This window comes from Acinonyx jubatus, chromosome A1 (genome assembly GCF_027475565.1).
Source record: "Acinonyx jubatus isolate Ajub_Pintada_27869175 chromosome A1, VMU_Ajub_asm_v1.0, whole genome shotgun sequence".
NCBI classification, from domain to species: Eukaryota; Metazoa; Chordata; class Mammalia; order Carnivora; family Felidae; genus Acinonyx; species Acinonyx jubatus.
The window spans coordinates 33,490,230-33,517,642 of NC_069380.1; the positions used below are offsets into that span (position 1 = coordinate 33,490,230).

General features: G+C 34.9%; 1 protein-coding gene across 4 annotated transcripts in view; it reads left to right on the forward strand.

Annotated features, from left to right (window-relative positions):
• The window catches only part of PCDH17 (protocadherin 17), a 98,618-nt gene that overhangs the window by 63,434 nt on the left and 7,771 nt on the right, over positions 1 to 27,413 (forward strand). For 3 of the 4 annotated variants that reach the window (XR_008295759.1, XM_027064960.2, XM_027064962.2), the window contains exon 4: positions 14,791 to 14,874. The exons of the other annotated variant lie outside the window; for it this stretch is intronic. Coding sequence is in view for 2 of the 3 variants with exons in the window: in XM_027064960.2 (XP_026920761.1) it covers positions 14,791 to 14,874 (84 nt within the window). In the remaining variant the exon portion in view is untranslated. The remainder of the gene's footprint in view (positions 1 to 14,790; positions 14,875 to 27,413) is intronic. 4 annotated transcript variants of the gene reach the window in all.

Here is a 27,413-nt window from a genome sequence, read left to right on the forward strand (position 1 = left end):
ATTGTACTAAAAAACAACCCATTTTTAAGTTATGGCCTGCTGATTATCATTCCTTTCCCTCAAACTATGCTTTTCTGAAGTAAAGTTAATTTTGGATAGGAAAATTGGGCAAAATTTAAGAATTATGGACCGATACAGTAGAATACCTCTTTGCCAGTTATCACATCTCTGCTCTGTATTGAACTCTTTACATATATCATCGATGTCCTCACAGATAAAAACAAACAAACAGGGGCGCCTGGGTGGCTCAGTTGGTTGAACGTCCGACTTCGGCTCAGGTCATGATCTCTGGATCCGTAAGTTTGAGCCCCGCGTCGGGCTCTATGCTGACAGCTCAGAGCCTGGAGCCTGTTTCAGATTCTGTGTCTCCCTCTCTCTCACCCTCCCCCGTTCGTGCTCTGTCTCTGTCTCAAAAATAAATAAACGTCAAAAAAAATTTAAAAAAACAACAACCTGTAATTCTGTAATTTAGATGTTATTTCCACATTACTAAAAAAGAGATTATAGCTCTGCAATTATTCTTATACTTTAAGTCTCCTCAGGATATGTTGTTTCATGTAGCAGTAAATAGGAGGGAAGAAAACCTAGATTCTGATTTAGTTTTGCCACTTGTTCTTTTAACTGTGAAATTCGGGACCCTTTTGAAAAAATAACAATGACCTATCTTCTTTAGAGATGAAATTCAAATGTATTGATATTTGTGAATAGAGTTTGTAAACTCTATACATATATGATATTGTAACAGTTCTATTAGCAATAAGAAGAGATGGTTGATAAAATTATATCTATTTGTAACTATTACCTGGGTTTTCTAAACCGGTATTTTTAACTTTCAACAGACAACATTTTATGAAAATATTATTTCATTCTAGAATACAAAAAGGAAACTGCACTTGGTATAAAATTATTTAAATCCTCAGTTTTAGACAGCTAAATCCTTCTTATTTTGTTAAGTTTTATGAGTGGATTTAAAATTTCACATAAACTAATTTATTTAGCCCTGACACTTTAAGAAAGAATATCATATTACATAAATAGAAGAACATGTTAAAATAGAATATCATTAGAAAATGTCAATGTTGCTTCAAATAGATTATTTTAACAAAATAAATAATTTTTTGCAAACAAAAAAATAAGGAAAATAATTGGACTGTTTTAAATGTCTTAGAATCAGTTCTTTGCACTGTCTTAAACTGTATCCAGTAAGATATATTACATTTTTCAAAGCATTAATAGTGAGATTTAAATTTATTTTTATCATTTCCATTGGGTAAAAGCAGTTAGTGGTTCTTTTTTTTTTTAAGCAAGGTATAAGATTTTACACATTTTAAGCATTAACAATAGAGATTAGAAAAGAATTATAAATTGAAATTCACAATGAGGAAAAAACCATTTTCCTTCTAAATGGCAGTGAAACTGCTGAAGTTTTTATGTGTGTTAGTAGAAGAAAGGAGTCAAATATGAAGGGTGGCAGTGCTCTCATCTGCTTAAATTCCTCCCACGTCCATAATTGATTGACATACTCTCAACAAACTGATAATTGCCCACCTGATTTGTTTTAAATAATTCTCATTTTTTTTAAAGTAGACTTATATCGTTAGGAAATACTTACATCAAGTGGAATCATTTGTGGGATTTTTTTTTTTGGTATTTTATCCTTTATTTATTTATTCATTATTAAAACTTTACTTTTTTAGAGCAATCATCTGCTTTTTTTTTTTTTTTTTACAGTGGAAGATCCATTTTTTATGAAGGCAATCTTCTGTTCATTTAGGCACCTGCTCATATTTTCAAATACCCCTCTCTCCATTGAGCTTGTTTTCATTAAGCTGAAAACCTGTGAATTCAGGTTGTTTTCCCACTCTTTCTAGACTTTCATGGCTATGCAGAGTATTTCCTATTTATTCATAAAATACAATTCTTTTTATACAGAGTAGCCATGTTGGAGAAAAGCAATTTAGCACATTTTTGCATGAGTAGTTCATGCTAGAAATCTAAGATGACTTTCTTTATTCCTGATGAGATGATTAGTTTTGTAAGCTATCATCTGATTTATGTTAATATAACATATACTATATACAACTCATATAGAAAAAAATGCAAAGATTTTGCCAAAAAAAGCGAAATGTGGAAAATGTTGTTAAGAAGCCAAGTGTCTCCTATATCTAACATGAATAGCTCTGTTACCATATTATCTGCTATTTAAGTTTATTATAAACACATTTCTACCAAAAGTGAACTGTGAAGCACTTGTTACCAAATCACACCTCTTGAATAAAAATGACTGTCTTTATATATTCTCTATATTCTATCTAGAATATTCTAGAATGTTTTTTTAAGATCATAGAATACTAATAATGAAGTAAAACACAGTCTATGTGTTTAGCATCCTTATCCTACAGCTCAAAACAAAAGTGGCTTTTTTTAAGGCTACCAAGAAAGTTGGAAACAAAATGGAACCAAGACTATAAGTCTGGCATATTGCACATTAAATGAATTTATCTTTGTTACATGAAAACAAATAAATCATAATTCTACTTACCTCACCATCAATCTTTCAAATATATTAAAACACATTAGCATTTCAGATATGCTTCAGTTTCTTCCATGGATAATCAAGTCAAAACAGTGGAGCATATAAATTCTAGGACAGTGAATATCCATAATCTTGATTAAGCAGTAAAATGTATATATAGGTATATATTTAAAGCTTATTTTGTTTTTGAAAGAGAGAGAGAGAGGGCACTGAGGAAGGGCAGGGAGGGAGGTAGAGACAGAGGGGGGAGAGAGAATCCCAAGCAGGCACCACACTGTCAGCACAGAGCCTGACGTGGGACTTGAACTCACAAACTGCTAGATCGTGACCTGAGCCAAAATCAGGAGTCAGTCACTTAACTGACTGAGCCTCTCAGGAACCCCAGTAAAATGTATATTTTGATGTTAATAGTGTACACAGAGATTTCAGCAGGTGGATTTTTATCTTGATCTGATGTATTTTGTGACATCATTGACCTATAAAATGTTCTGAATTGATTGCACTTGTGTGTGTGTGTGTGTGTATATATATATATATATATATATATAGTATATATAATATATATATTGCACTTTTGTGTGTGTGTGTGTATATATATGTATGTATATATGTGTGTGTGTGTGTATATATATGTATGTATATATGTGTGTGTGTGTGTATATATATATATATATATATATGGAAAGAATATATAAAAGGATACATATAGAAGGAGGAGAGGGGTTTTGGAGTTATTTGTTTGTTTGTTGTGCTTATTTTTTAAATAGCATATGATCATTCATGTGCTTATTTTAATTACCATTACTGGGAGATACTCTTAGGGACAAACTTTTCTTAGTGACCTCATAGATAAATTAACGTTACAGAACATTTACATGCACAGTCACAGTTTTGAAGGAAAATCGGAGTCCTAACATTGATCTTTGGTGTTTTATAAATATCATACTGCTTTCTCTTAATCTTCCAGAGAAACAGCAAGCTGAAAACACCAAAGAGCACCATGTTGTGTTTTGAACAATTTACTGCAATTCCTAATTTTGAGTACTATGTGGTGAAATGAATTCACCTGTTTTACAGATATCATTAAATAGTGTGACCCTTTAGAAAAATATTCCGACATATTGTCTCTCACTCTGAAGCTGATTCATTCAGGTCACAGAGATATAATAATCAGAAATGTTGCCTTGTAGAATGGCCTTAAACACTTAAACACTGCCAAAGCCAGTTTTCTGAGGTGAAGGACTCAAATGAGCAGTCACCTTCACGTTATGTAGCATATATTTATAAGGGGGAAAACTGACCTTTGACACCTTGAGGAAAGTCAGAATAAAATGTACCAGCTAATCATTTCATGTCAACAACTGAAAGGAAAAAAAAATAGAAAATCCTTGACATCTTTATTTCCCCACTCGGATTCAGTTCTATGTAAACAGAGCTCCGTTTTGACAACTGTTTAGCTCAAGGCACAGATTTGAAGTATTAAAGATAATGACAGATTTATTAGATTAACTTTTGCCAGGATCTTTTAGTGTCCTAGATAATTACTAGCCATGGTACATCTGAATGGTTTCGGCGTGTATTATTGGAACATGTGCATTCCCTTGTAGGCATTGATGTTGTGTCAAAAGAGATATTAGAGAGTCTATATTTAGTTATGTTACACTGATTTGTGTTTTTAAAGTTTGTGTGTGTGTGTCTGTGTGTGTGTGAAATAATTCATATCTCTGATTTATTTCTTCCCCAAATTAAAAAAAGAGGTCAAAGTTCCTTTCTATCCATTTCCTGAATTTTAAAGAAACTACTCTTTCAGTTATCTTTCTAATTTTAATTATTGATCTGTCATTCTTTGATTACTCAAATGAGCACCACCAGACTTGCTTCATCAAATTTGCACATTATATTTCTCCCTTCTGTTTTGTATGATTAATTCATACAGTCTCTTGGCATACTTGCATTTTCATGCTGGGTAGAATGAAAGTATATACAAGACAATGTATATACTTGTAGAATGCAATTATATAAAAAGGATCTAATGCCTTTTTATTCTTCTTTTATTTTTGTATGTTGCTTTTTTACCAGCTGCTATATTTATTAGGCTTTTTTACAAAGCATATTTTCATTACTACTTTTTATAGCTCTTAATTTGGTTTAAAGGTTTTTGATTAGCTTAATATTCTGTACAGATTTCCCTAACATTCCCTTAGTTTTGTTTGTGGTGGTGCCGATTTTTGTCACAAAAGCAGTAAAGATTTCCTACTGCATTCTTCTACGTATATAGACGAAACATCTTTTAATCCAGTCAATAAATATATCATTGTTTTCCAGTTTTAAAGGATTAAAATTCATATTAGTTTCTAGAAAAATAATGCTAAGATTGTTGATCTTAAATAAAATTTGTATGTCTTTTATTTCTTAAATGACCTTTTCAGAAACAAATCCTAGGATGCTAACCTTGACCTTTCTGGGTAGACTATCATTTGTCATGGTTTCCTCAGGAAAAACCTCTGTCTACACCTGTTGTCCAGACATAATCATTAGTAGTGGTCCCTATCACTTTCAAAAATACCCTTGCTTGGGCAATATGTTATGTGGTCACCTTTTATTTATGGGTGACTACTACAGAAAAGCAACATAAAAAGAAAAATATATAGATACATAGAATGTGGGAAAAGAACTGTACTCAGGATCAGTAGAGTTATTTATTTATTTATTTATTTTTATTTATTTGCTACTAGCTCTTCTGAACTTCAGTTTTCTTACCTGGAAAATAAAGACATTTTATTGCATGATCTCTAAACCTCTCATCCCTAAAACTTAAATTACCACACATAATTACCTTTGAGATTTAAACTACACAAAGACTGTGTACGCATATAAACAATAGTTACAAGGAAAGAAGTTTGGAGTGTATGCTTGATTTAAGAGATGGCCTGATTGTGGGACTGTGGGAGTAACTACTGCTTTCTTTTGTTTCCAGTTATGTTGATATTTTCTAACTACCTTTGGAAAAAATATAAAATAACTGTATCAATGTAGCTATTATTCTATATGTAAGCAGACAGTCATATACATGGAAACCTGAAACTGACTTAGAAAAGTTCAGACCAAGTAATTCTGAAAATGAGGTTCTTTCCACAATGTTTAATTAAGAATAAAAGAAGATGTATTTTTTTGAGTCATCATGTCTTTGAATGTTAGTAAACCACATGTAAATAACGAATAGAAGGCCAAATGGGGTGCCTGGCTGGCTCAGCTGGTAGAGCATTAGAGCATGTGACTCATGATCTTGGGGTTGTGAGTTCAAGCCTCATGATGGATGTAGAGAACACTTAAAAATAAAATATTAAAAAAAAGAATAAAAAATAAATCTTCCTCATTATTTTCTCCCACCATTAAGATATGGCAGAAAAAGAGAATTTTTAATTTAAAAAATCAAAGGAAAACAAAAGCACAACACTTTTCCCAGTTTACCAAATTACCTGTCACTGTATTTATCTCTTTTGACTCCCTGATTTTTTTGAAGAAATTCTAGAAGTAGAGTGTGGAAAAAGACCTGTATGGTAGATGTGGGACATGAGTTCTAACCTTCAATCTGCTTCTAGTTTGTGGGCGGCCCAAGTGAAATCCTTTACCTTTCTGGCATTTCTAGCTTTTTCCACCAAAGTATCCCTAAAGGCAGAGGACAGTAAATGCATACATAGGAGTCTTCTCACAACTGCTAGAGTTATTGGATTCTCATGTTCTAATTGTAAAATACCCATAATTTTGCTTTCTGTTTTATAATATTTGTTTTAACACGGAAGTAATGATTTAAATTGTTTTCCATCTAGTCATTTTATCCTTCAGGAAAATGTGCCTCGTCTATTTTTGTGAATCTTGAATACCCAAGCATAGAGATAGAACCTCAGTGTTTCTGGAGTTCTGATTTCATTCATTCCAAAAATGCCCTGGAGGAAAAGAAACATATATTTATGACTTTTTCACTGCAACTGTGTGTTATTTATACTGCCCCTAAAAGATACGTATGTTACTCATTTTATGCTTGAATTTGGGGTGAGAAGTATTCTACTGAGCATATTGAAAATAAAAGCAACAGCAATAATGGCATGTTTTGTTGGGGAATGCTAAACCACTGAGTCCCAAGATGAGTGGCTTTCTCTTCCAACAGGCTCCACATTCACACTCAGTCTGTGAACAAGTTGTATTGTACTTTCTTGGACTTGCCGGCACTGCCCTGGCATTGCAACTTAATGGCAGCATTCCCTGAGTGGCTTCTGTGAACTGTTCTAAGTGCTTTGCATGCATGTGCTCATTTAACCTTCACAACAGCCCCATGAGGATAGCCCCATTTTGCAGATGAGGAAGTGACGGAACGCGGAAGTTCAGCGGTTTGACCCAGAACAGACAGCGTGAGACGTCAGACCCAGCTATGGGGTTTGCCAAATTCCATCGCTGGCCTTCTTCATTGTTATTATTTGTAGGCCAAATATTGTTTACATTTGTAGGAATACAGTTTTAAAGACTGAAATTTTCAACTGCCCACCCAGAGCGGACAGCCAGAGTCAAAGACTCTAGGACACGGCTGCCCTCTCATTGCCTGCACCGCGCCCTTGGAGTACTGAAAGAACTCTGCAGTGTGATATGCAGCTGCGTGTCGCAAGACAAGCGGTGTCTGATTTATAAATGACCCACATACACAGCAGAACACTCTCCCTTCCTCATTGTCTTTGCCACATTCTGAACCCCTGCTGCTGGCTGTGCCTTCAGAAAGCGGGAAAAGGAAATAGCTATTAGAAGCAGGGCCGGCTAGGGATGCTGGCAGGCTCCATGTGACACTGGCCTTTCTGTCTCTCTGCACGAGCGTGCGTGCATCTGTGTGTACGCAGGTGCCCGTGCGCATTTGTGTGTGCCGCCCCAATTGTGTTTATATGTCACCGGTTGACTTTGATCAGTTTTCACAGATGAGACCGTTACCTAGTTTTGTAAATGTTACCAGTTTTGCCAGGACATGGACTCTTTGGCCGAGAAATCCATTAAAAAGTTCAAAAGACGTGCAGTGTTTTCCTCTAAATTTTGAGAGAATTAGGGGTTTATTCAGTCCCATGAATTTGGATAAACTTAATCAGCTCGCTTTCATGTTTGTATGCACAGCGTACACCAGATATGAACTGCTTGGCGTGAAAGAGCGTTTTCTTGAGGGAAGAAAAGCCTTTAGGTAATTTGGGAGCATAGCAAACTTATTGAGGGAGTCAGTCAGACAATGTGATATTTCTCAATTGGGAAAAGAAGGGACGTCTAATAAATTGAGGGGTGGAAGAAAGAGTGTTAAATGGAGGAAAGACACAGAAGCGAGAACAAAGGAGATTGGAAGAAAACAAACTCTTACTCATATGTCCTCATGGACTCCCTCCGGTGTCTGGGCTGAAGGGAACCAGCTCCTTCCTCCTCCACTTCCTCTTATGTTTTATTGTTCCTTGTTGCTAGGACTTCAAAATAAAGCCAGAATTAGTATTCTTAGTACTATAGTTGGCCACCCTGCGAGTTAAGCAGGTTTTTGTAAACTAAACTAAGAATCTATTTTACTATGGCCTTTTAATGCAATAAAATACATGTTGAATTCCAAAGTAAGAACAAGGAATAAACTTTCAGAATATAACTCATTTGTACTTGTGGAATATATATAAGCTCAGTATTTTTGCCTGCATAGCCCTCTAGTGATATTTGCTTTCTGTCGCAATAAGAATGTTGACTTATCTTTTTCTTTTTACTGCCATTGTTATTGTTGAATGAAGGAAATTCACAGAGAAATTTTCAGATAAGATTTTCTTCTGACATAGTTGGATGTTTTAATATTCTTAGATACCTGTCCTCTGATATCAAAACTAAAATGAATGAGAATTCAGCTACATAGGTTTGTAATCTCTGAAATTGAATCATAACCCGGCCTGTACCTGTCAGTGTGCCATTTTGTTTTGACATCAAAGTAACATGGATTAAATGGTTTCCCTCTTCTCTTTAGCTATCGTCAAAGATAATGATGATTACATGGCCTATAATGCCTTCGTGGCTTTTTGGGAAGCATTACAGATTATAAAATCTGCTCACTAAAGCAGCCTAATAATAGCTGAACTTTTGTAGAAAACCCAAAGTATATCAAGTATTGTTTCCTTTTGATTACAGTTCTGATAATATAAATCAGTTTTTAAAATTTAATTTTGCATTCTTTTTCTGGGTCAGCATAATGATTGAGAGCCAAATAGCAAGGAAAAATTAATTTAATAGCTCTTTGCTATTGTAAAGCATAGCTCGGTGGCTCAAATCCCTACCAAGAACCCACTGAAACTTAAGAGGGAGGCACGGTGCTTAGAAGACATTATTTGGAACAGAGTGACAGGGAGCAATTTTCTATGCTGCAATAAAGCATGCATTGATTTTTCATTTAAAGAAACTGAAATAACATGGAAGAAATATTCTACTGTGAACAGTATAACAAAACAGCAAGAGATACATTTCTTGCATTTATGTGTAAGATACTAATGTCAGTTTTTACACACCATTAGATGCAATCACTTCGAGAGATGCGTAACTCGGATCGATTCTTAGGCTTTGCACTTGCAAAGAGCACATGAATACTCAATAACTAACATATACTGATATATATCACTTTTTTTTTTCATTTTTAGGTCGTTCCAAAACAGACCAGTTGTGAGATCTGGTTGCATTTCTTTCGTAGAGTTACTTGACGTGTAGTCTTCTCTCCTCCTACAGCATTTGTTTCCTTCATGCAGTGGAGCGCTGCTATGGACTGAATGTTTGTTTCCTCTCAAAATTCATAGACTGAAACCTATTCTTCAGTATGATGATTTTGGGAGAAAACTAGGGCATAAGGCTAGATAGAGCTCTTTAGAATGGGATTCGTGAGGGGGCCTGGTTGGCTCAGTCAGTTAAGCATCTTGACTGTTGGTTTCAGCTCAGGTCATGATTTCACAGTTTGTGGGATCAAATCCGGCATTGGGCTCTGCACTGACAGTGCAGAACCTGCTTGGGATTCTCTGTCTCCTTCTCTTTCTGCACCTCCCTGTTCATGCTGTCTCAGTCTATCTCAAAAATAAATTAACATTAAAAAACATGATGTGATACTAAATTTCACCAAAATATACTGTATATTACAATAGTTATATACATCATTAGCAAAAGTATTTCTTTTTAAGTTAATTTAGTACACACACACACACACACATTGTGTTTCTTTTGTACTTTATGTCCCAGTATATTAATATTAAATGATCTTTTCTCTGTAAATACTTACCTTAGTCCTTTTGGGCTATTTTAACAAGTTTTGATAGACTGGATGTTTATAAACAGAAATTTATTTTTTACAGTTCTGGAGGCTGAGAAAAAGTCCAAAATCCAGCAACCTGCAGATTTAGTGTTTGAAGAGAGAGAGAGAGAGAGAGAGAGAGAGAGAGAGAGAGAGAGAGAATCCTAAGCAATGTCTACACTCAGCACAGAACCCGATTTAGGGCTGGATCCCACAACCCTGGGATCATGACCTGAGCCAAAATCAGGAGTCAGACGTTCAACTGACTGAGCCACCCAGGCAACCTTAGTATCACGTTTCTTAAGGGAAATATATTTCTGCCATACTTTTTCCACTTAAATTAAAAATCAAGTAAAATAAAACAAGTATAAAAATTGACTATTTTAATGTTTATGCATTCATTTCCCATAAAAATGGAAACATTTATTAATACATGCCTTCAGGTAATGCTGAGTAAGTTTCTAACTGAAAACATGCATGTATTTGAAGTCATATTTATATATATGGGGATGTTTTCTCCTTATATGAGACTATCTTGTTTTTGTTAATCCAACACTTATGCATGTATATGTACATATGTGCATTTTGCTTAAGTTATAAGTCACATTTTGTTCAAGAGCTCACTAGTATAGATGGAAATTTTAAGCAAAGTTTGCATTACATATGGTACTGAAGATGTGATTAGTAGACATAAAAATCAAAGTAATGGAGACTGAGGAGAGTAGTTAAGCAAGCTTAGAAAATTAGAAAATAAGCACAAGGAGCTATTAATTTGCAGGCATTTAAAGAAAATACTCTATTTCAAAGTATTTGCTACGGTTGAATTATCTTACACACACACATGCATACATATATTTTTTCTTGGATGATTTCAGTTAGGTCTTATACTCAATCTCACTGGCATATGAACCCATCTCTTACACCAAATTTAGTTTATTTACGAACCATAATACAGAACACAACATTTTAATTCATTCATATCTATCTTGTTTTACTCTTCTAGAATCTGCTTTTTATTTGCCCCACGTCATTCACCATAGCAGTTTTTTGCCCTCTGGGTATTTTATATTTTGAAGTTTTTTGGGTTTTGGGGGGTTTTACTGCTGTTTTGTTTTGTTTTGTTTTGTTTGTTTGTTTGTTTTGACAGTCTGTATTTGTTTCCTAGGTCTGCTGTAACAAAACACTACTAATTGGGTGGCTTCAAAGAACACAGGGATTTATTCTGTCACAGCTCTAGAGGCTAGAAGTCCAAAATTAAAGTATGAGCCGGGCCATGCTGTCCTAGCTCTAGGTGAGGATTCTTCTTTGCCTGTTCCTAGCTTTTGGTGGTTGCCAGCAGTTCTAGACATGTCAATCCCATTTCTGCTTCCATGGCCATATGGTATTCTCCCTTGTATGACCATCTCTGTGTCTTGTTTCTCTTCTTACGAAGAGAGCAGTCATGGGATTTAGAACACCCTAATATTAACTTACCTGACTTCATCTTAAGTAACTATGTCTGCAAAGACCCTGTTTCCAAATAAGGTCACATTCTGATTTTCCATGAGGACATGAATTGTGGAGGAGCAGTATTCAACCCAGTCTATCCTTTGAACCCCCAAATTCACATGCATCCCATTTACAAAATCCATCCACCTCCTCCTGCTATCATCCACGCATCTCAAACCTTTATAGCAGGACTCTAAGTCCCAAATCAAATCTAAATATCAACTAAGAAAGTCTCACATCTCAGCAGCTAAATCAGGTGTAGGGGAGAATCTGGGTATGGTCCCTCCTGGGCAACCTTCCTCTTCTTTCACAGACCTATCACACTAGAAAAGATATTACCTGTTTCCAAAATACAATGATGGAACAAGCACAGGGTAGACATTCTTATTCTTAGAGGGTGAAAATGGAAGGAACAAAGGGGTTAGTAGTCAAGGAATTTGGCAATGCATAGGGGCAAATTCCATTAGGTTTTAAGGCCTGAAAGTAATTGTGTGCTCACTCCTTTAAGCTTTCTTGACTCTCTGGGGCAGTAACCCACCCTTCCTGGTCCCTGTATCTGTGGCTGTACTTTAGAGTAATTTTTCCTTCATTTTGTCTCATCTCTGTCTCTTTCAGTCCACGTTAGCAGCGTGATGTAAAATTCTCAAAAACTTGACTTCTGGATGTTGAGGGGATCCACACCATTAGACAAGAGTGTTCTCCACAGACCTTTCCTCAGTAACCTTATCTCTACTCCTGACTTCTCTGTGATGGTTGATTGGAGTCATAGATAACACCCTAATCACTACAGCAAAAGACTGTCCAGCCACACCTTTGTCCTTGTTTCCAGAACATGCGATTTGATAGTGAATTTTCCAAATCAATTGTTGGTTTCTTTTTGCTTAGAAGTTCATTCCTTAGTTGATCTCTTTGCTCTCACATTTTACTATAGCCAGAAAGGAGAAACCAGCTCACACCTACTACACTTTGCTGGAAAGCATTTCAGCTAAATATCCAAATTCATCAAGGACAAGTTCTACTTTTCACCCAACAATTTGGCCAAGTTTCCTGCCACTTCATAACAAACATTGCCTTCCAGTGTCCAATAACATTTCCACCTGAAACCTTATGAGAAGCACCTTTAACATTCATATTTCTGTCTACATTCTGCTATTGAGGATAAAGCCGCACGTATATCCTCAAACATGATAGAAACTTCCTCTATAGTTAGCCTTACTTCTTACTGAGCTCGGAGGAGAATCATTAAATTAAGTTTTTTAGTGTCTGTATTTCTTCCAATAGTCTCTTCAAGGCAATCCAGGCTTTTAAAAACCATGCATATTGAAACCCTTCCAGCTTATTCCCATTACCCAGTTCCACAGTCACTTCCACATATTTACATATTTGTTCCAACAGCATATCACTTCTGGATACCAAAATCAGTATCAGAGGGCTGACATAACAAGAGCCATACTAGGTGGCCTAAAATGACAGGAATTTATTCTCTCCCAGTTCTGAAGGCCAGAAGTCCAAAATCAAGGTATAAGCAGGAATGGGCTCTCTAATGGCTATCGAGGAGGATCTTTCCTTGCCTCTAGCTACTTTACTTCTGGTCATTGCCAGCAATCCTAGACAAAACACTCCAATCTCTACTTCCACCTTCGCATGGCATTTTCTCTACACGACTGTCTCTGTGTCAGTTTTCTTACAAGAACATCATACATTGGATCAGGGCCCACTCTAATCCAGTATGACTTCATCTAAAGTAATTAGATTTGCAAGGACCCTCTTTCCAAATAAGGTCATATTCTGATGTTCCCGGTGGACATATGGGGATCAATACCCAACCCAATGCACAGCCTATACCTGTCTTTTTTTTTTTTTCCTCCAATTTCAATTAAATATATTTTTCTGAACAAAAGGATTCTATACCTTATATGACTCTGGTAATATTATTTAAAAATATATGATATACTTTGAATATATCTAAAATGTGTTAGATAGTGATTGCTGAGTTTGAATTATTATCAAGGGAATGTAGAGTGCCTTTTACATAGTAAAATGGTCAGTGGGTAGAAAAAAGTGCAATTTCTGGTAGGACTGAAAATTTAAGAGAATTGTGCCAAATGCAAAAAAGACAAATGAACTTGGTAACAAAATAAGAACAAATGAAGGTTGTAGACTATAAACTTTGGCAAATGTCTTTGGCAAAAACTAGATCATCTCTTCAGAATTTTAAATTGAACATAGTAACAAGGTGACTTACAGATTATTTTTTTCTGTAAACCAATATTCTCTATTCTCTTTTCTGTGCTAATATCACAACAGGCATCATTTAAACATGTGCATGAGGCAGACTTATTTTCAGGTGTTTCCATCTGTTGTGGGGATATACTTGAAGAATAGAAGAGAAACATACACAAATTAAACACAAAGCCAGGGGAGAAAAGGAAAAAAAAAATGAGAGAAAACATCTGCAGGGAAACAGTGTGGAAAAATGTTTGAGCTGCCTGTTATTAACTACTCAACCTGTTTTACATTGGAATGCTGCATAATTACATTCCAGGGGAGGGGCAAACAACAGATGTTGAATAAAGGTTGAAAATAAGAAAATGAGACTATTTGAAAAATAAAGCTACTTTGCTCACCAACAGGCCTTTTTTTTTTTTTTGGCATGACTTTTAGATAGCAATTGATTTCATATATTCACTTTGCATTTAGATGCACACAAAGCATTCTTTTTTTGTCTAAGAAACTGATCAATTATACACATCCATATATGCCCAAGTTAGAGGTGCTTAAAAAGAAAAACAAAAATAAAAGCAAAATGCAGCATTTCTTTATAACAATAACATTTATGGTTATATGTTGGATAAAAAAAAGAGTTGAAATTGTTTCAGAAATATATATATTTCTTATTACTAAAATCAATACGCTTTTAACAATTGACGGTTTCTAGGGGATTGAGTAAACAGCTACGTTTCAAACAGTTTGTTGTTTCAAGCTCCAGACAATACACATCAAAATTTCACTAGCAGTGAAAACTTTTATTAGAGCCTTGTTCTCTAGGGATATTAAAGAATAGACAGTTTGCAACTTTGATTTTGGTGGCCTGATTTTTTACATATTCTACCCACTACTACAGAAAGGTTTTTTATTTTATTTAGGATAAATGAATCCATCATCGCAGGAGTATTTTTCCCATTGACCTAGGCATTCTTATAGTTACTTTGCATTGTTTCTATCTCCTCTAAATGGAAATACGCCCCCAAAGTAATTTTCTTCTAGTCACACTAAGTTTTATGCACCTGGGGAAATACAAATGACCGTATCTGTTAGGGAATGATCAATCTAAAGGATTTTAATATAAAAATTTCAATCAATAGAGAAGGATTCATGATTCAATTGGCCCTTTTTTCCCATTTGGTTTTTCTATTTGTTAACTAAAAATATTTTATTTTTCAAGCATTCCCGACTTTGCTTTCCTTTGCTATCCTCACCCTACACACCATCACAACTAGACTTCAGTCTGTTGACCTACTTCCTCCAGGTGAGCAATTTCTTCATCTGCTGGCTTTCTTCTCTGTGATCCGAATTTTACTTGTTACATGATGACACTCATAAGACTATCCACACATAAATTCAGAATGTGTAGACTTTATTCCTTTAAAGGAAAATAGAATAGTAAATAAGTAATTTATTCTATTTTATTTGCATCGCTACTTTCAATATTTCAGGAAAAGCTGTGTAAGGTTAAGGGTTGAAAAGAGAATCTACATATTCATTTATATCAGGGTTTGTTTTTTTCACATTTATAGTTCTTAAATGAGTGTAAGTGGTCCAATTCTTAATTGCTTAATGTAAAAAATCACCACTTGTACAAATTTCACTTCAGAGTTAGTGCTAGGGAAATGCTCAGGAAGAAATTGGTGGAACAGAGGGCTGATATAGGAGAAGGGGATTGGTTATTTTCCTTGAATGTTAGTTGTTGGTATAGAGCAAAGTACATCACTGTTGAGTTCTGAAGAAGAAACTGTTTCACCTGAGAAATTGGGTCCACAAATTCTTCTTTCACTTTGGACAGGCAATTACATTCCAAATTAGATGTGTTATTTTATGGAAATATATTAAAGGCTTCTTTACACATTTCTTTGTAAAATCGGTACACATCACCCTAATACAGATTCCTAAAGGCAGGGCAGAACCAAGTTCATGTCAATTGCAACAGCTAGTGAAGCTCAAAATTAAACCCCCCTGAACTCGATAAATCTTGTCAATATATTTTAATTTGGAAGCATGCTCTACATGTGACTCACATAATCTAGGAAAACACATTGAAATTTGAAATAACTGGATGGATTAAGTGAAAGACAGAAAGAAGTACATATCTCAGGTGAAATTTTAACTCTGGGTTGTATATAGTCCAAGTCTGAGTCATTTGAATGCTTTTGAGAGATTTCATTGGTTTCTCAGTAGTTTAATCTCTACACGAGGGAAACAAGCCAGTGGAGAAAATTAATATATCAAGTTGTCGCTGTGGTTGAAAAATACACATGTATGTTACAGTAATTACTGTTATATTTATTTGTGTTGCTTTACTCAAGCCAAGAAAAGAGAATAGGTTGCATTATTTCTAGATGGAAATGAATGGAAATTGGAGAGAAAATACAAGAAAAGGCCTCAAACAGTGTTGCAGTGAGGAAATTTTTACTTATTTCCAATTTGGGGGAGTAAGGTGGAAAGTTTGACAGCATGAGTGCATGTACATACACATATACTGACACATCTATATAAAATCATCCTTGTCATCCTTAAATAGTTGTTATTTCACACTTACTAAATTATAATCGATTGGGAAAAAGAGTTTTATTTATCAATTCTTATTTTCAACTTCAATGGAAGAATTAAATTTAAGGGTAAAATTTATAGCAAAAAAAAAAGCATTTTGGCCTTTAGAATGTAAATGTCTGCACATTATTTTATGTGTCCCTAAAAATCTCTCTCTTAATCTGACACTGACACTCTGCTCATGTGCACATGCATGCTTCTGGTGAATGTACATGTGTGTGCATGTGCACACCTGTGCTTCACCATGACTGTCTATTAACTTGAAACACTGGGTCCTCTGGGAGCTATCACTGAGCATCAGGAAACCCAAAAGCTGTTGTAAGGCGGGTTAGGTCTTTAAATAGTTCCAGAGGATTTTTGTCCTTAGGCAAGGCTCCTTCCATTCATTTCCATTTGGTATGGGAATGTATTTTTTCATGATGTGTACAAAGGGTGCTTATATAAGGAAATGAGTGCATGCCTTTTTAGTTGTATTCCTTTGTTGATAGTTACCTGATGTATTGGAAGCTGTCATTTTAAAACGTTTATTGCCTTCACTTAAAATATTAAGATAGTGAAGCTTATGAATATTTTCCATCAACATATATGCTACAATAAAAGTCTTCAATTTAAAACTCTGTTACTGGAGCTCATTGAATATAATATTTTCTTATTGTTGTACATATATATTTCTTTGATTTTTAAAATACTAGAATGATTATATGTAATATAATAATTTCATGCATGTGTGTGTTGTAAAATAATCATAATAACTTTAGCTTTTTGTTGAAATCACTGTTATCTCTCAACTATATGGTTCGTATAGATACAACCTTTATGTTTATGGATAATAAGTAGATCAATGAGTTATATATGTTAGACTATGACCTTTTAAAATAAATGGTTAATCTTACAATGAATCATTTATATTGGAATTTTATGCAGAATTATGTGCAGATATATATGTTTTTAATCGTAAAAGCATCATTCCCAATAGATAAGAAGTTACATTTGCCAAGTACTTCTAACTTAATAATTTTTCTATTTTGCAATAATACTTACCACAGTGACCTTATTTACAATAATAATTAACTAGGTAATTTTCTGTAGTGATCATGCATGTTTTTTATCAATTCAATGAAGAAACACAAATACATATTTTATTAGAAATTTGTCAGATCAAATAGTTATATTTCATTCCATTTTGCATTGCACCTTGGGTTTTAATATTAGATAATTTTAGATCAAGGAACATAACCATCAAGTCACCTAAAAATTTAAGGTTAAAGTGACACTTTCTCAAATTCAAGTTGTTCTCTCTTTTGAGCAGACACATGGTGATCCCAAGTATATGTCCACTAGCATGTTCCACATCCTCCAATTGACCTAGGTAATAATTACAGCCTTCTAAAGGAATTTTAGGGTTCAGTTAGATGATTGCTACCATTTTCCTAACGATTACGGAAATATTTGCTGGAACAGAAAGTGTACAAATTCTACTTGTTAGAATCTAAGTTGTTTTTGTTTTTTGTTTTTTTAATGACAGAACTGCCTAAATAATTTATTTGGGGCAGATTACAGAGGGTTTTGAACACGAGGCTGAGTAGTTCAGATTATAGCAGTCCCCCTTATCCACAGTTTTATTTTCCATGGTTTCAGTTACCTGAAGTGAACCTCATGGTTCAGAAACAGATGACCCTCCTCTGACATCTCATCAGATGGTCAATAGTAGCCTATGTCACGTCATAGTGCCTACATCATTCACCTCACTTCATCTAATCATATAGGTATTCTATCACTTCACATTATTGCAAGAAGGGTACATTCAATACAATTTTTATTACAGTATATTGTTATAATTGCATTATATTACTATTAGATATTGTTAATCTCTTAGTGTACCTAATTTATAAAATAAACCTTTTTAAAAATAAACTTTATTGTAGGTATGAATGTATAGGAAATAACATCGTGTATATAGGACTTGGTGCTATTCGTGGCATCCACTGGGGGTCTCGGACCATATCTGTATGGGAAAGGGAGGACGACTGTATAACCTTTTTCAGGAATGACCATGGAAATTGTTAGGCAGCTCCTCAAAAATAGCTTTGGCAACACAAAAGATCACTTCTTCTGAAATTGAGCATACATATTCTTAGGGGGGGAAATCAAATATAGCATGCCTGAATTTAAAAAAGACTGTCTCAATGAATTCAATGAATTCTCCTTGTGATATCAATATGGATTTCCAATTAGATTAGATTTAGATTGCAAGTCTGAAAATAAAATAAGTTTTCATATATTTATATTTATTTCCCCGTTAATATTACTCATGGGGACTACACTTCACTTTTATCATCTGTTCTTTGCTCCAGGTATGACTGATTATCAATTAAATCATAGAAAGTACTCTCCAAAATAAGAAAGTATTTAAAACATCACTGTAGACACCTTTTGATGTTAATACTGCATTATGGATGGATAAGCCTTCATATCCTTTAAAAATACATTTTTATCTTTGCTGTGATTCAAGGATAGGCTTCTCCAATAGCTTTTGACTCTCGGTTTGATTACATAGCAGGGTGATATAGAGGGACACATCTCCTATCTTACAATATATGAATTTCCAGACCTCTTTTCCCAATTTCTCCATTGCTTCAGTGTGCTTTAATGATTACAAAATATTAAAGCTGTTACAGAAAAATGGCTTGTCATTGCCAGTAAAATCCATTACAAGAAACACTTTTGTATATTTACTCTAGAACATAGTATTGAGTGTATTGATTTTGCTTAAATTTTCATTCTTGGGATGACCCAATCATACAGGATAAAAAAACATCAGCTTCCAATAAACTTACAGCACACTAAAGGTAATAAGAACAGAATGGTTTCAGAGAAGTAATTCCAAGAACAGGCTTTATTTAAATTGTTCTCTTTCCTTTCCTACTCTTTATGTATTTTAAAACTATCTATAATATAGTAGCAATAATTGTGGTAACATGAGCAGCTTGGTAGTAAGAGTTGTTTTAATAAAATCAAGGCCAAATTGTTTCGGTTCAAACTATTGTTATATTACTCTTTTTTTTTAATTTTTTAATTTTATTTATTTTTGAGAAAGAGCATGAGCAGCGGCGGGGCAGAGAGAGAGAGAGAGAGAGAGAGAATCCCAAGCAGGCTCTGCATTGTCAGCACGGAACATGAGAGACTTGAGTTCACTAACAGCAAGATCATGACCTGAGCTGAAACCAAGAGTCGGATGCTAATCCAACTGAGTCACCCAGGCGCCCCTCGGTGTATTAATCTAAAGTTACCTTTGGGACACTATCAATCTGAATAGTACTTTCAGACAAACTTCATTTCACAGAAGGCATTTTTGGTGAAAAATACATATTTATTATCATTTGTGTGTGTGTATGCATGCACATCAAGAACATTTACCTTTGGTTCACTTTTAAGTTGTAATATAAGCAATATTTGTAGGAATCATTTATAGAGAAGTATAGTTTCACATATATTTCCCATTCATATATGTCCATAAATACATTTTGTATTGCGTCTTTCTTTAAAAGCATTATGTTTTTAAAAAGTCCTGAACTGATCTGCTCTTTTGGAACCGTGTCCAACTAATTTAAGGTAAGTGAATCGAAACTTTGGATCTATCTCTAGAGTAGAGCCCTATGAATTTTATGAAAAGCTTTCAGAGACTAGAATGTTATTGGAAATATGAAAACACAAAAATCTTTCTTAAAAAATTTATCTTTTGGGACGCCCAAATCCTGTTGGCAGGTGTTGATCACTAAATAATAAGCTAGAGAGGATTAGTTGCATCTGAATTAACTCTGTTTTCTGAGAATGTTAAAAATGACACCCAGCTCTGTGTACTTGTCTCTAGCAATTGAAAACAAGTGCTAGAAATGAGATGAACAACGGGATTTGAACTGATACACGGATATATATCCCAATAGAAATCAGATAGCAAGCCTGAGAGAAAAATGCTCATGAGACTATCTTCCTTGCTTCTTGCAAGGAGTTCAACTTAACAGGCATGTTTTCATTGACCTTCCTTACAGGATTAGCACTTTGCTGGGAGGATGCCTTGAATTTTGGATGTATTCATCCATGTCATCAAAAATGGTGTCATTATCTGAGATGGGGTTAGCTAACAGAGGCAATAAAAGCATAAGAAAACATCGTCTTTAAAGATGAAGAATAGTAGTATATTTAAATAGTCTTGGGCCTGAAATTCGGAGTAGTGTTTAAGTTGTTATAATTTTAAATTTGTCCTTGTAAACCAAACGTCTTTCACTAACTATTTCATGCCAGAGCTAGGTTTATCACCGTATATAAATCAGGTTCTTTTTGGAAGTTGCATTAACCCTTTCAAGACTCTAAAATTACAGGGACTTATTAATGAATTCACATGTGATGATAGCTATCAGATAAAGTACAAGATGTAGACGCAGCTAACTTAAACTAAAACAGAGAAACTGGCACGTTTGACACAACAATGAAGTAGAATCAAAAAAGGACAAAAGGAGAAACCCAGGAGTGAAGGAAAAAAAAACCTATAGATGCTGAGGTGTGGGTTTTCAGGATACTTGCTGTTTTCTTTAATTTAAAAGTATAAAGAGGTGATTATTTAAATCTAGACTTTAATTTCAATAAAGGTGTCACTGATCTAAAAAAAACCCTAAGGGGAAATACTCTGACCTCTGTGTTTACATATATATCCCAGGCAGATTTATTTATCTATTTTAAATTATAATAAATAAATAATAATATAGAACTCTATAGGTTATCAATAATAAATAGAGAGCTTTAGATTTTTATATAAGCATGGTATCTAACAGACAGATATGATGTTACTTCATTTTTTTTTAAGTAAGCTCTAGGGCCAAAGTGAGGCTTGAAGTCATGACCCTGAGGTCAAGAGTCACATTCTCCACTAACTGAGCCAGCCAGGTGCCCCAGATCTCATGGAACTTTAAATCCTGTATAATTCACAGTGAAAGAGAGCCATTTTGCATAACATTGTTTAGGTCCTGGGATCATTCTGAAAGCTAACCTCACAACCTCATAAATGAATGAGGAGGTGTTTTGTTTGTTTGTTTGTTTCAATTTTTTAATTTAAATTCTAGTTTGAATGATTTTAAAATAAGTAAATTATAAGGAATAGTCTCTTCTATTGTAGATTACCAATAGTATTAGATGCCTTTTTAATTTACTCTTCTTTTACATCAATGGCAGCTTTCAGGTGTAAATATTGAATGTGTTCTGTGTCCTCAAGGAATAGAGCATGAAAGAATGAAAGAATGGAACACAGTATCGGTACCTTGATCCTCAAGGTGTGTAAGGATCTCATTGAGGCAAATGGATTAAAAAATAATGAGTTACGAAGCAATGCTGGTATATATAATTCAGTGGAAAAATGTGACATTATCTTCATCCTAAACGGAATGCTTATTTTGGACATTTTCAGGAATTTCCTGTAGAAATTTATTCTTCATATCCGGAACCAATTTTGAAAAGTTTCTGAGATTCCTCATCTACCTTATTTGTGGCCATTCTCCTTACCTTGTAAAATTATTTATTACCTCTCTCCTAGACACCAAACAGATCTTCTTTCTTCCAAACCTTTCCTCTTCTGGCGTTCTCAAAGAATCCTTTAATCTTTCAGATGTGCTCATATGTAATCTTATGGTTGGGTAATAATAATAGTAAATTAGAGAAAGAGTGAAGACTGATAATCTAGATTTAAGAAGAAGAAATATTTTCCTAATGCAGAATTATAAAATACAGGATTTATCCTATTAATATAAAATACCAGTTGAGTCAACATGCATTAAGACTTTCTCTAGTTTATAAGGAGTAGGATGAGATGTTAGCAGAATGGGGTCACAATGGGGTCTGAATGACTATGCCAGTGAATCATGTCATGTCCTATTGTGCTCCGCTGGAGATATCCTGGTGGGGACCAAAACTCTATATATCTGTTTCCAGAAATAATGCTGATTTGAATGCTGCTTGCCCTGTGGCTCATCTCAGTTTTGTATGTTAATAAGTGCTGTCTAATACCTTTTTGATCAAGCACATATTTTAAAAATCTTCTGGGACATAGGACATTCAAATACCTATAATTTGAGGGCTCATTGTCTGCTTCATTATTTCTTATTATTGTTATTCAGAGCCTTTCTATTCTCTTTTAAATCCTAGTCAATGTTCTGTACATTAATAATTTATTTTTTGGTATTGCCACATATGTCCTTTGACTTCTAAAGTGGTCTTTTACTATCTTGTGAAATGCACAGTCCTGTGTGGTTATTGTTTCACTTTCTAACCCTTTCACCTGGATCATCCTCTTCCTGCTCTCTACTTTTTGTTGAAACTCATCATCCTTTGAATTTTAGATCATGCACTATGACTAGTACAAAGCCTTTCACAATATTGTAGTCAACACTTTTCTCTGTATTTCTGTTGCTTGACACTCATGTAACATAGTTCAAAATGTAATTGATCAGGAGTTATTTGCCCTAGCTGATTTTAAACCTAGTTTCTAGTTTCCAGTCAGAGTGGAAATGCCTTAGTGAAGAGATAAATTCTTACAGACTGGAGAATTTTAGAAGTGGATACACATAGGTTTGTTTATGACAAACTTTTACTTGATACATTACTGTTCTACAACATTCTATTCAAGATGACTTTGCTTGAAAACCTCCAATGCCTAAGCACAAAGTTTGTGTTTGATTCGTTCTTACCTTGTGAATTCTTGAGTATAGCTTCTTCAAACTAACCACTGAGCTGTACATATCTAATGCTGTCACTGAATTTGAGCTGTTATTACTCTCGTGGTGCATTTGAGTTGTATTGTTTTTCTTTGAGTAGCTCTGTCAGAGTCCCTCACTCACACACACACACACAAAATGCAAACTTTGTTTCATTAGTATAGTATCAAGTTTCAGAGCCAGTTCTTATCAAATACCAGTTAAGAAAGAGATGGCCTGGGGTGTCTGAGTGGCTCAGTGGGTTAAGCGTGCAAACTTTTGGGACTTCGGCTCAGGTCATGACCTCACAGTTCGTGAGTTCATGCCCCATGTTGGGCTCTTTGCTGTCAGTGCAGAGGCTGCTTGGGATCCTCTGTCTCCCTCTCTCTCTGTCCCCCCCTCATTTGTGCTCTCTCTTTCTCTCTTTCTCTCTCAAAAATAAATAAACATTAAGAAAAGGAGCAAGGAAAGAAAGAGATGGCCCCATTTATCTGTGCCTTCACTTTAAGCATCTGCTGCTGCCCCAGGTGATGATGGCTGCACCTACAGATTGGGGAAGGGGAGGGACAGCTAAAATATGACCGTTAATCTCAGGGCAGTGCACTATGGGACACAATTATATTTGTGCTATAGATTCCCAATGCATGGTTTAGATTCTCACTTATAAGATATTCTTGATACTTCCATATCAAATTTCCTTATATCCTTTGGCTTTCATTCTTTAAGTTTCCGTTTAATTTAAGTTTTCTACATCTTAGAGCATTACCTATATGTGGTCAATATATATGCCAGAAAATTCACTCTGGTAGACATGTTGTTCTGTCCAAAGGGTCACAAACACTTAAAACCATCCCTGAAGGCATGCAGGTGCACTGAATAGTATGTGCAAATGCTCCCAGTGCCCCACATACCCAGCTGCAATTGGATTCGGTTGACTATGATATAGGCCAGTGGTTTCTGGTGTCTGAATGCAGCCGTGGCGATACATTCGGAAGCATTGTGCAATGCAGGTGCACGCTGGAGGATTGCTGCTTCAAAGCTGCCATGGTTTGACTATTTGATAGTATTATAATAACTTCCACTTCAAAATGTGCTTTCCACCTATCAAAAGCAGCTAGAATGGCATTTCACAACTGAAGTAAAACCTGGAAGCCTGATTGGCAGTGGATCAACCTAAAAATATATGCGTTTCTCTCTCAGTGTTTTTATTACGTGAACTGTGTGTCCAAATTCTGCTTCCTGATGGCCAGTTGTTAGGACAAAATGCAAGTTTCTGGACTTGTAACCTGCAGTTTATTCGTGGTGTCACTGCCAACGTGTAAACAGACATCCTCACAAAATGAGCATATCAGCGTACGTAACACGATTCATGGTCCTGTTGACATTAACAAAACAAAAGAAGCTGCCTCTCTCTGTCTCAAAATAATACATAGATGTTAAAAAAATAAAAACAAAACAAAACAAAAAAAGAAGCAACAGCACATCCCACAGGTGTATTTGTGTGTTAGTTCCTTGATCAGTAAAACATTAGACCCCCGTGCACAAGAAACACAGCAAATATAATGCGGTAGATGAAAGATCACTTAGTGATCTTAGTGGTTGGTTCTCTGATGCCACATTTTCCCTAACTCCTTCCTTGTCTTCCCTGCACAAGGGATGTACCAACCTTATTAAAAAATTGTGCTAAAATTAAGCCTGGCAGTCATGTGAACACTGGCAGAAAAAAAAAAGCGTGTGATAAAATTGTAATATATTCTTTTTCTTTCTTATCTGACACAGGAAAAAAAAAGTTTTGAGACAAGTTTCCAACACTGTCTCTAGAAATAATATCGAGAGTGAAATTTTACCCCTCTCGTAGTCAGATAGACTGAAATCAGAAGGTTTATTTTTAATTAATCGGCTAGTAAATGAGACATAGAAATCATAAATGGAAATAATTTGAATGAATATAGATAAGGTGCCATTTATACAGAATGATTCACCCCATCATGATAACAAGTGTAAGGGGTTTATAGGATGGTAAAGGAAAGTAAGTGAATAATCATCAACCGCCAAAAAAAGAAAGAATTGTTTATGTTAGCAAAGTGTCAGTTCACAGGATCTTGTGAATTATGTCAACTCACTGGAAGGAAAATTTAATCACAGATTTGTTGGACTGTATTCTGATGAGGTTTCTATTTTAGCATTGATACTTTTTATCTGATACGTTAGAATATATTTGGATTAAATCGGAATTTGTTGCACTCGTAAGGAAGTGTGTGTGCATGTGCGAAATTGAGTGTGTGTGCTGAAGAACAGAAAAAGACAGCAAAAACAAGCTGTTCTCATACCAGCTAAACCTTTCAGTAGGAAACTGATACACCGAAACTGCCAGTCAAAGGTCTTGGTTTGTCATTGTTTCCTGGTAGATAATCTGTGATGGCTTCCTAGTTTAGATTCCGTAGAGTTAATCTCCCAAACACCAGTGCCAGCCAAAAATAGAGATGGGTCCCTGCTCTCTGCTTTTCCAGACAGCTAATTAGGTGTTATGAAAGCTTACGTTGGCGAAAGAAGGTAAATTAGAAATAAAAAAGAAAAACGAGAACAAATAAAAAATGGACTTCCATTTATAGAGTTGTCTACTTGGAAACAACTCTAATTTTAAGATGCTGCTAGAAACCACCACTCTAAGGGAAGAAAGCTATTCCTATTTAAAGCTGTTTACAAAGCAGAAATAAAGCCATTTTATTGACAGTCAAAAAGCAAAGAAAACTCTCTCTCACATGCCCTTCCCCCATGGCCACAGCATTTTAGAACTTCCTCATTGACTCCCTGACTTGTGGAGTTTGGTTTTCGGATTTCTGTGACACCTTTATTTCTTCATTATAAAAAATTAAATCTAAAAAAAAAAAAATTAAATCTGAAGCATATCTGAAATTCTTATGCTAGAAACTATATGCATGTTTTCATACAAGTATCTGGGCTCTGGAGGCAGCAGTCACATGGAAACTGAGGGGAGGAAATCCTTTTATGTTTTCTAATATTTCCCTAAGTAGTTACAAATCAGTTGCCAAGCATCTCTCTTTGGGTAGTGTGCTATAGTGCTTTGAAGACAGGGAAGGTAAGCTTGATTCTGGTTTGTGATAAATTCCGGCCTGAGAGTGAGCGAGACTAGAATAAAGGGGTAGATGTACTCCAGAGTAGGAAATTTTATGGGGGCTGGCTTCTTGACACGTTCCCTTAGTAATGAACACCACCGAGTCATGCATGATACGCAAGGGTTGTTTCCCCTGACTCTTCCCAAAATAATCATGTTTAGCGAATGCGCCCTTAATCTTTATTAGTTCCTACTGGTTTAAATAGTGATTTGGCTTCAAATTATAATCTTATACATAGTAATGTTTGGTACCTTTTACCTATCCTTGAGATGGCTCTGCACCCCTATTGATAAAGTGACATCACAATGTTTAAATCACATTGTAAACATGAAGTTATGGAAAGCTTTATGGAAGACAGGTAAAACCCAATAATTTAAGGGCAGGTAGTTTGATGTTTTACCTAAATATTTTTTTTTCCTTGCAGGATGTAACTTCCACAATGACAGCTCCTTTGAAGGTGTATTTTCGCACCAAACGGTTGCTTGCCTACTATCGCTAAGATTAAGTTATTAAACTGCTTAGTGTAGGTTAAAAAGAAAGCTTTCAGACATGTCAGCCAATATGAATATGCAGATTTCAGACATCTTTATGTCTAAATCAATTTGAATTATATAAAGTTCTAAAATCAGAGGTAGTCAAGTTGTTGATCCAATCACGGATTTTGCACCAATAGTTGTAGGGCCAAGGGAAAGATTAAAATGTTATTGGAGATTGATTTATACCTACCTATGTACATTATACATGTAATGCTTTATATAAAAATGTGTACATATATATGTGCGTTTTATATGTATGTATGTTATCTCCTAAATTATGAATATGGAACATTTCTGTGCATTTCATTTTTTCATCTGTATTTCTCTTATGGCAATAACTGCTAGTAAATTTTCAGGAATACATTGGCTATACATTTCAGTTTTAAAATTTTGTTTGGACTATATCCTGGAGAAAGGTCAAATTTAACACACACACACACACACAGATAAAGATCTCTACTTATGTGTGTGTGTGTGTGGCTTGTTGTGCAGCTGCATTGCAAGTACTATAATCATTTGTGTGACTTTATATCTTTTGCAAAAATATATAAATTAAGATGGAAAATTAAAATAATTAAGATGACTGTGTTTAGATTCCTCTTTTTGAGAGCTTGTGTAATACTCAGATGTGTCTATAAGAGCATAGAAAATAATTCTTAATACTAAACAAGTGCTTAAATTTATCAGGTTGTCACATGATCCTTCAAGGAATCATACATTTTAAAAATGTGACACTGTAAACCTTCCCTGCAGGCAGAATTGCCCAGAGTTCCAGCTGTTGGACTTCAGAATAGTTTTCTCTTTGTAATATAAGCATGCTTATCTGTC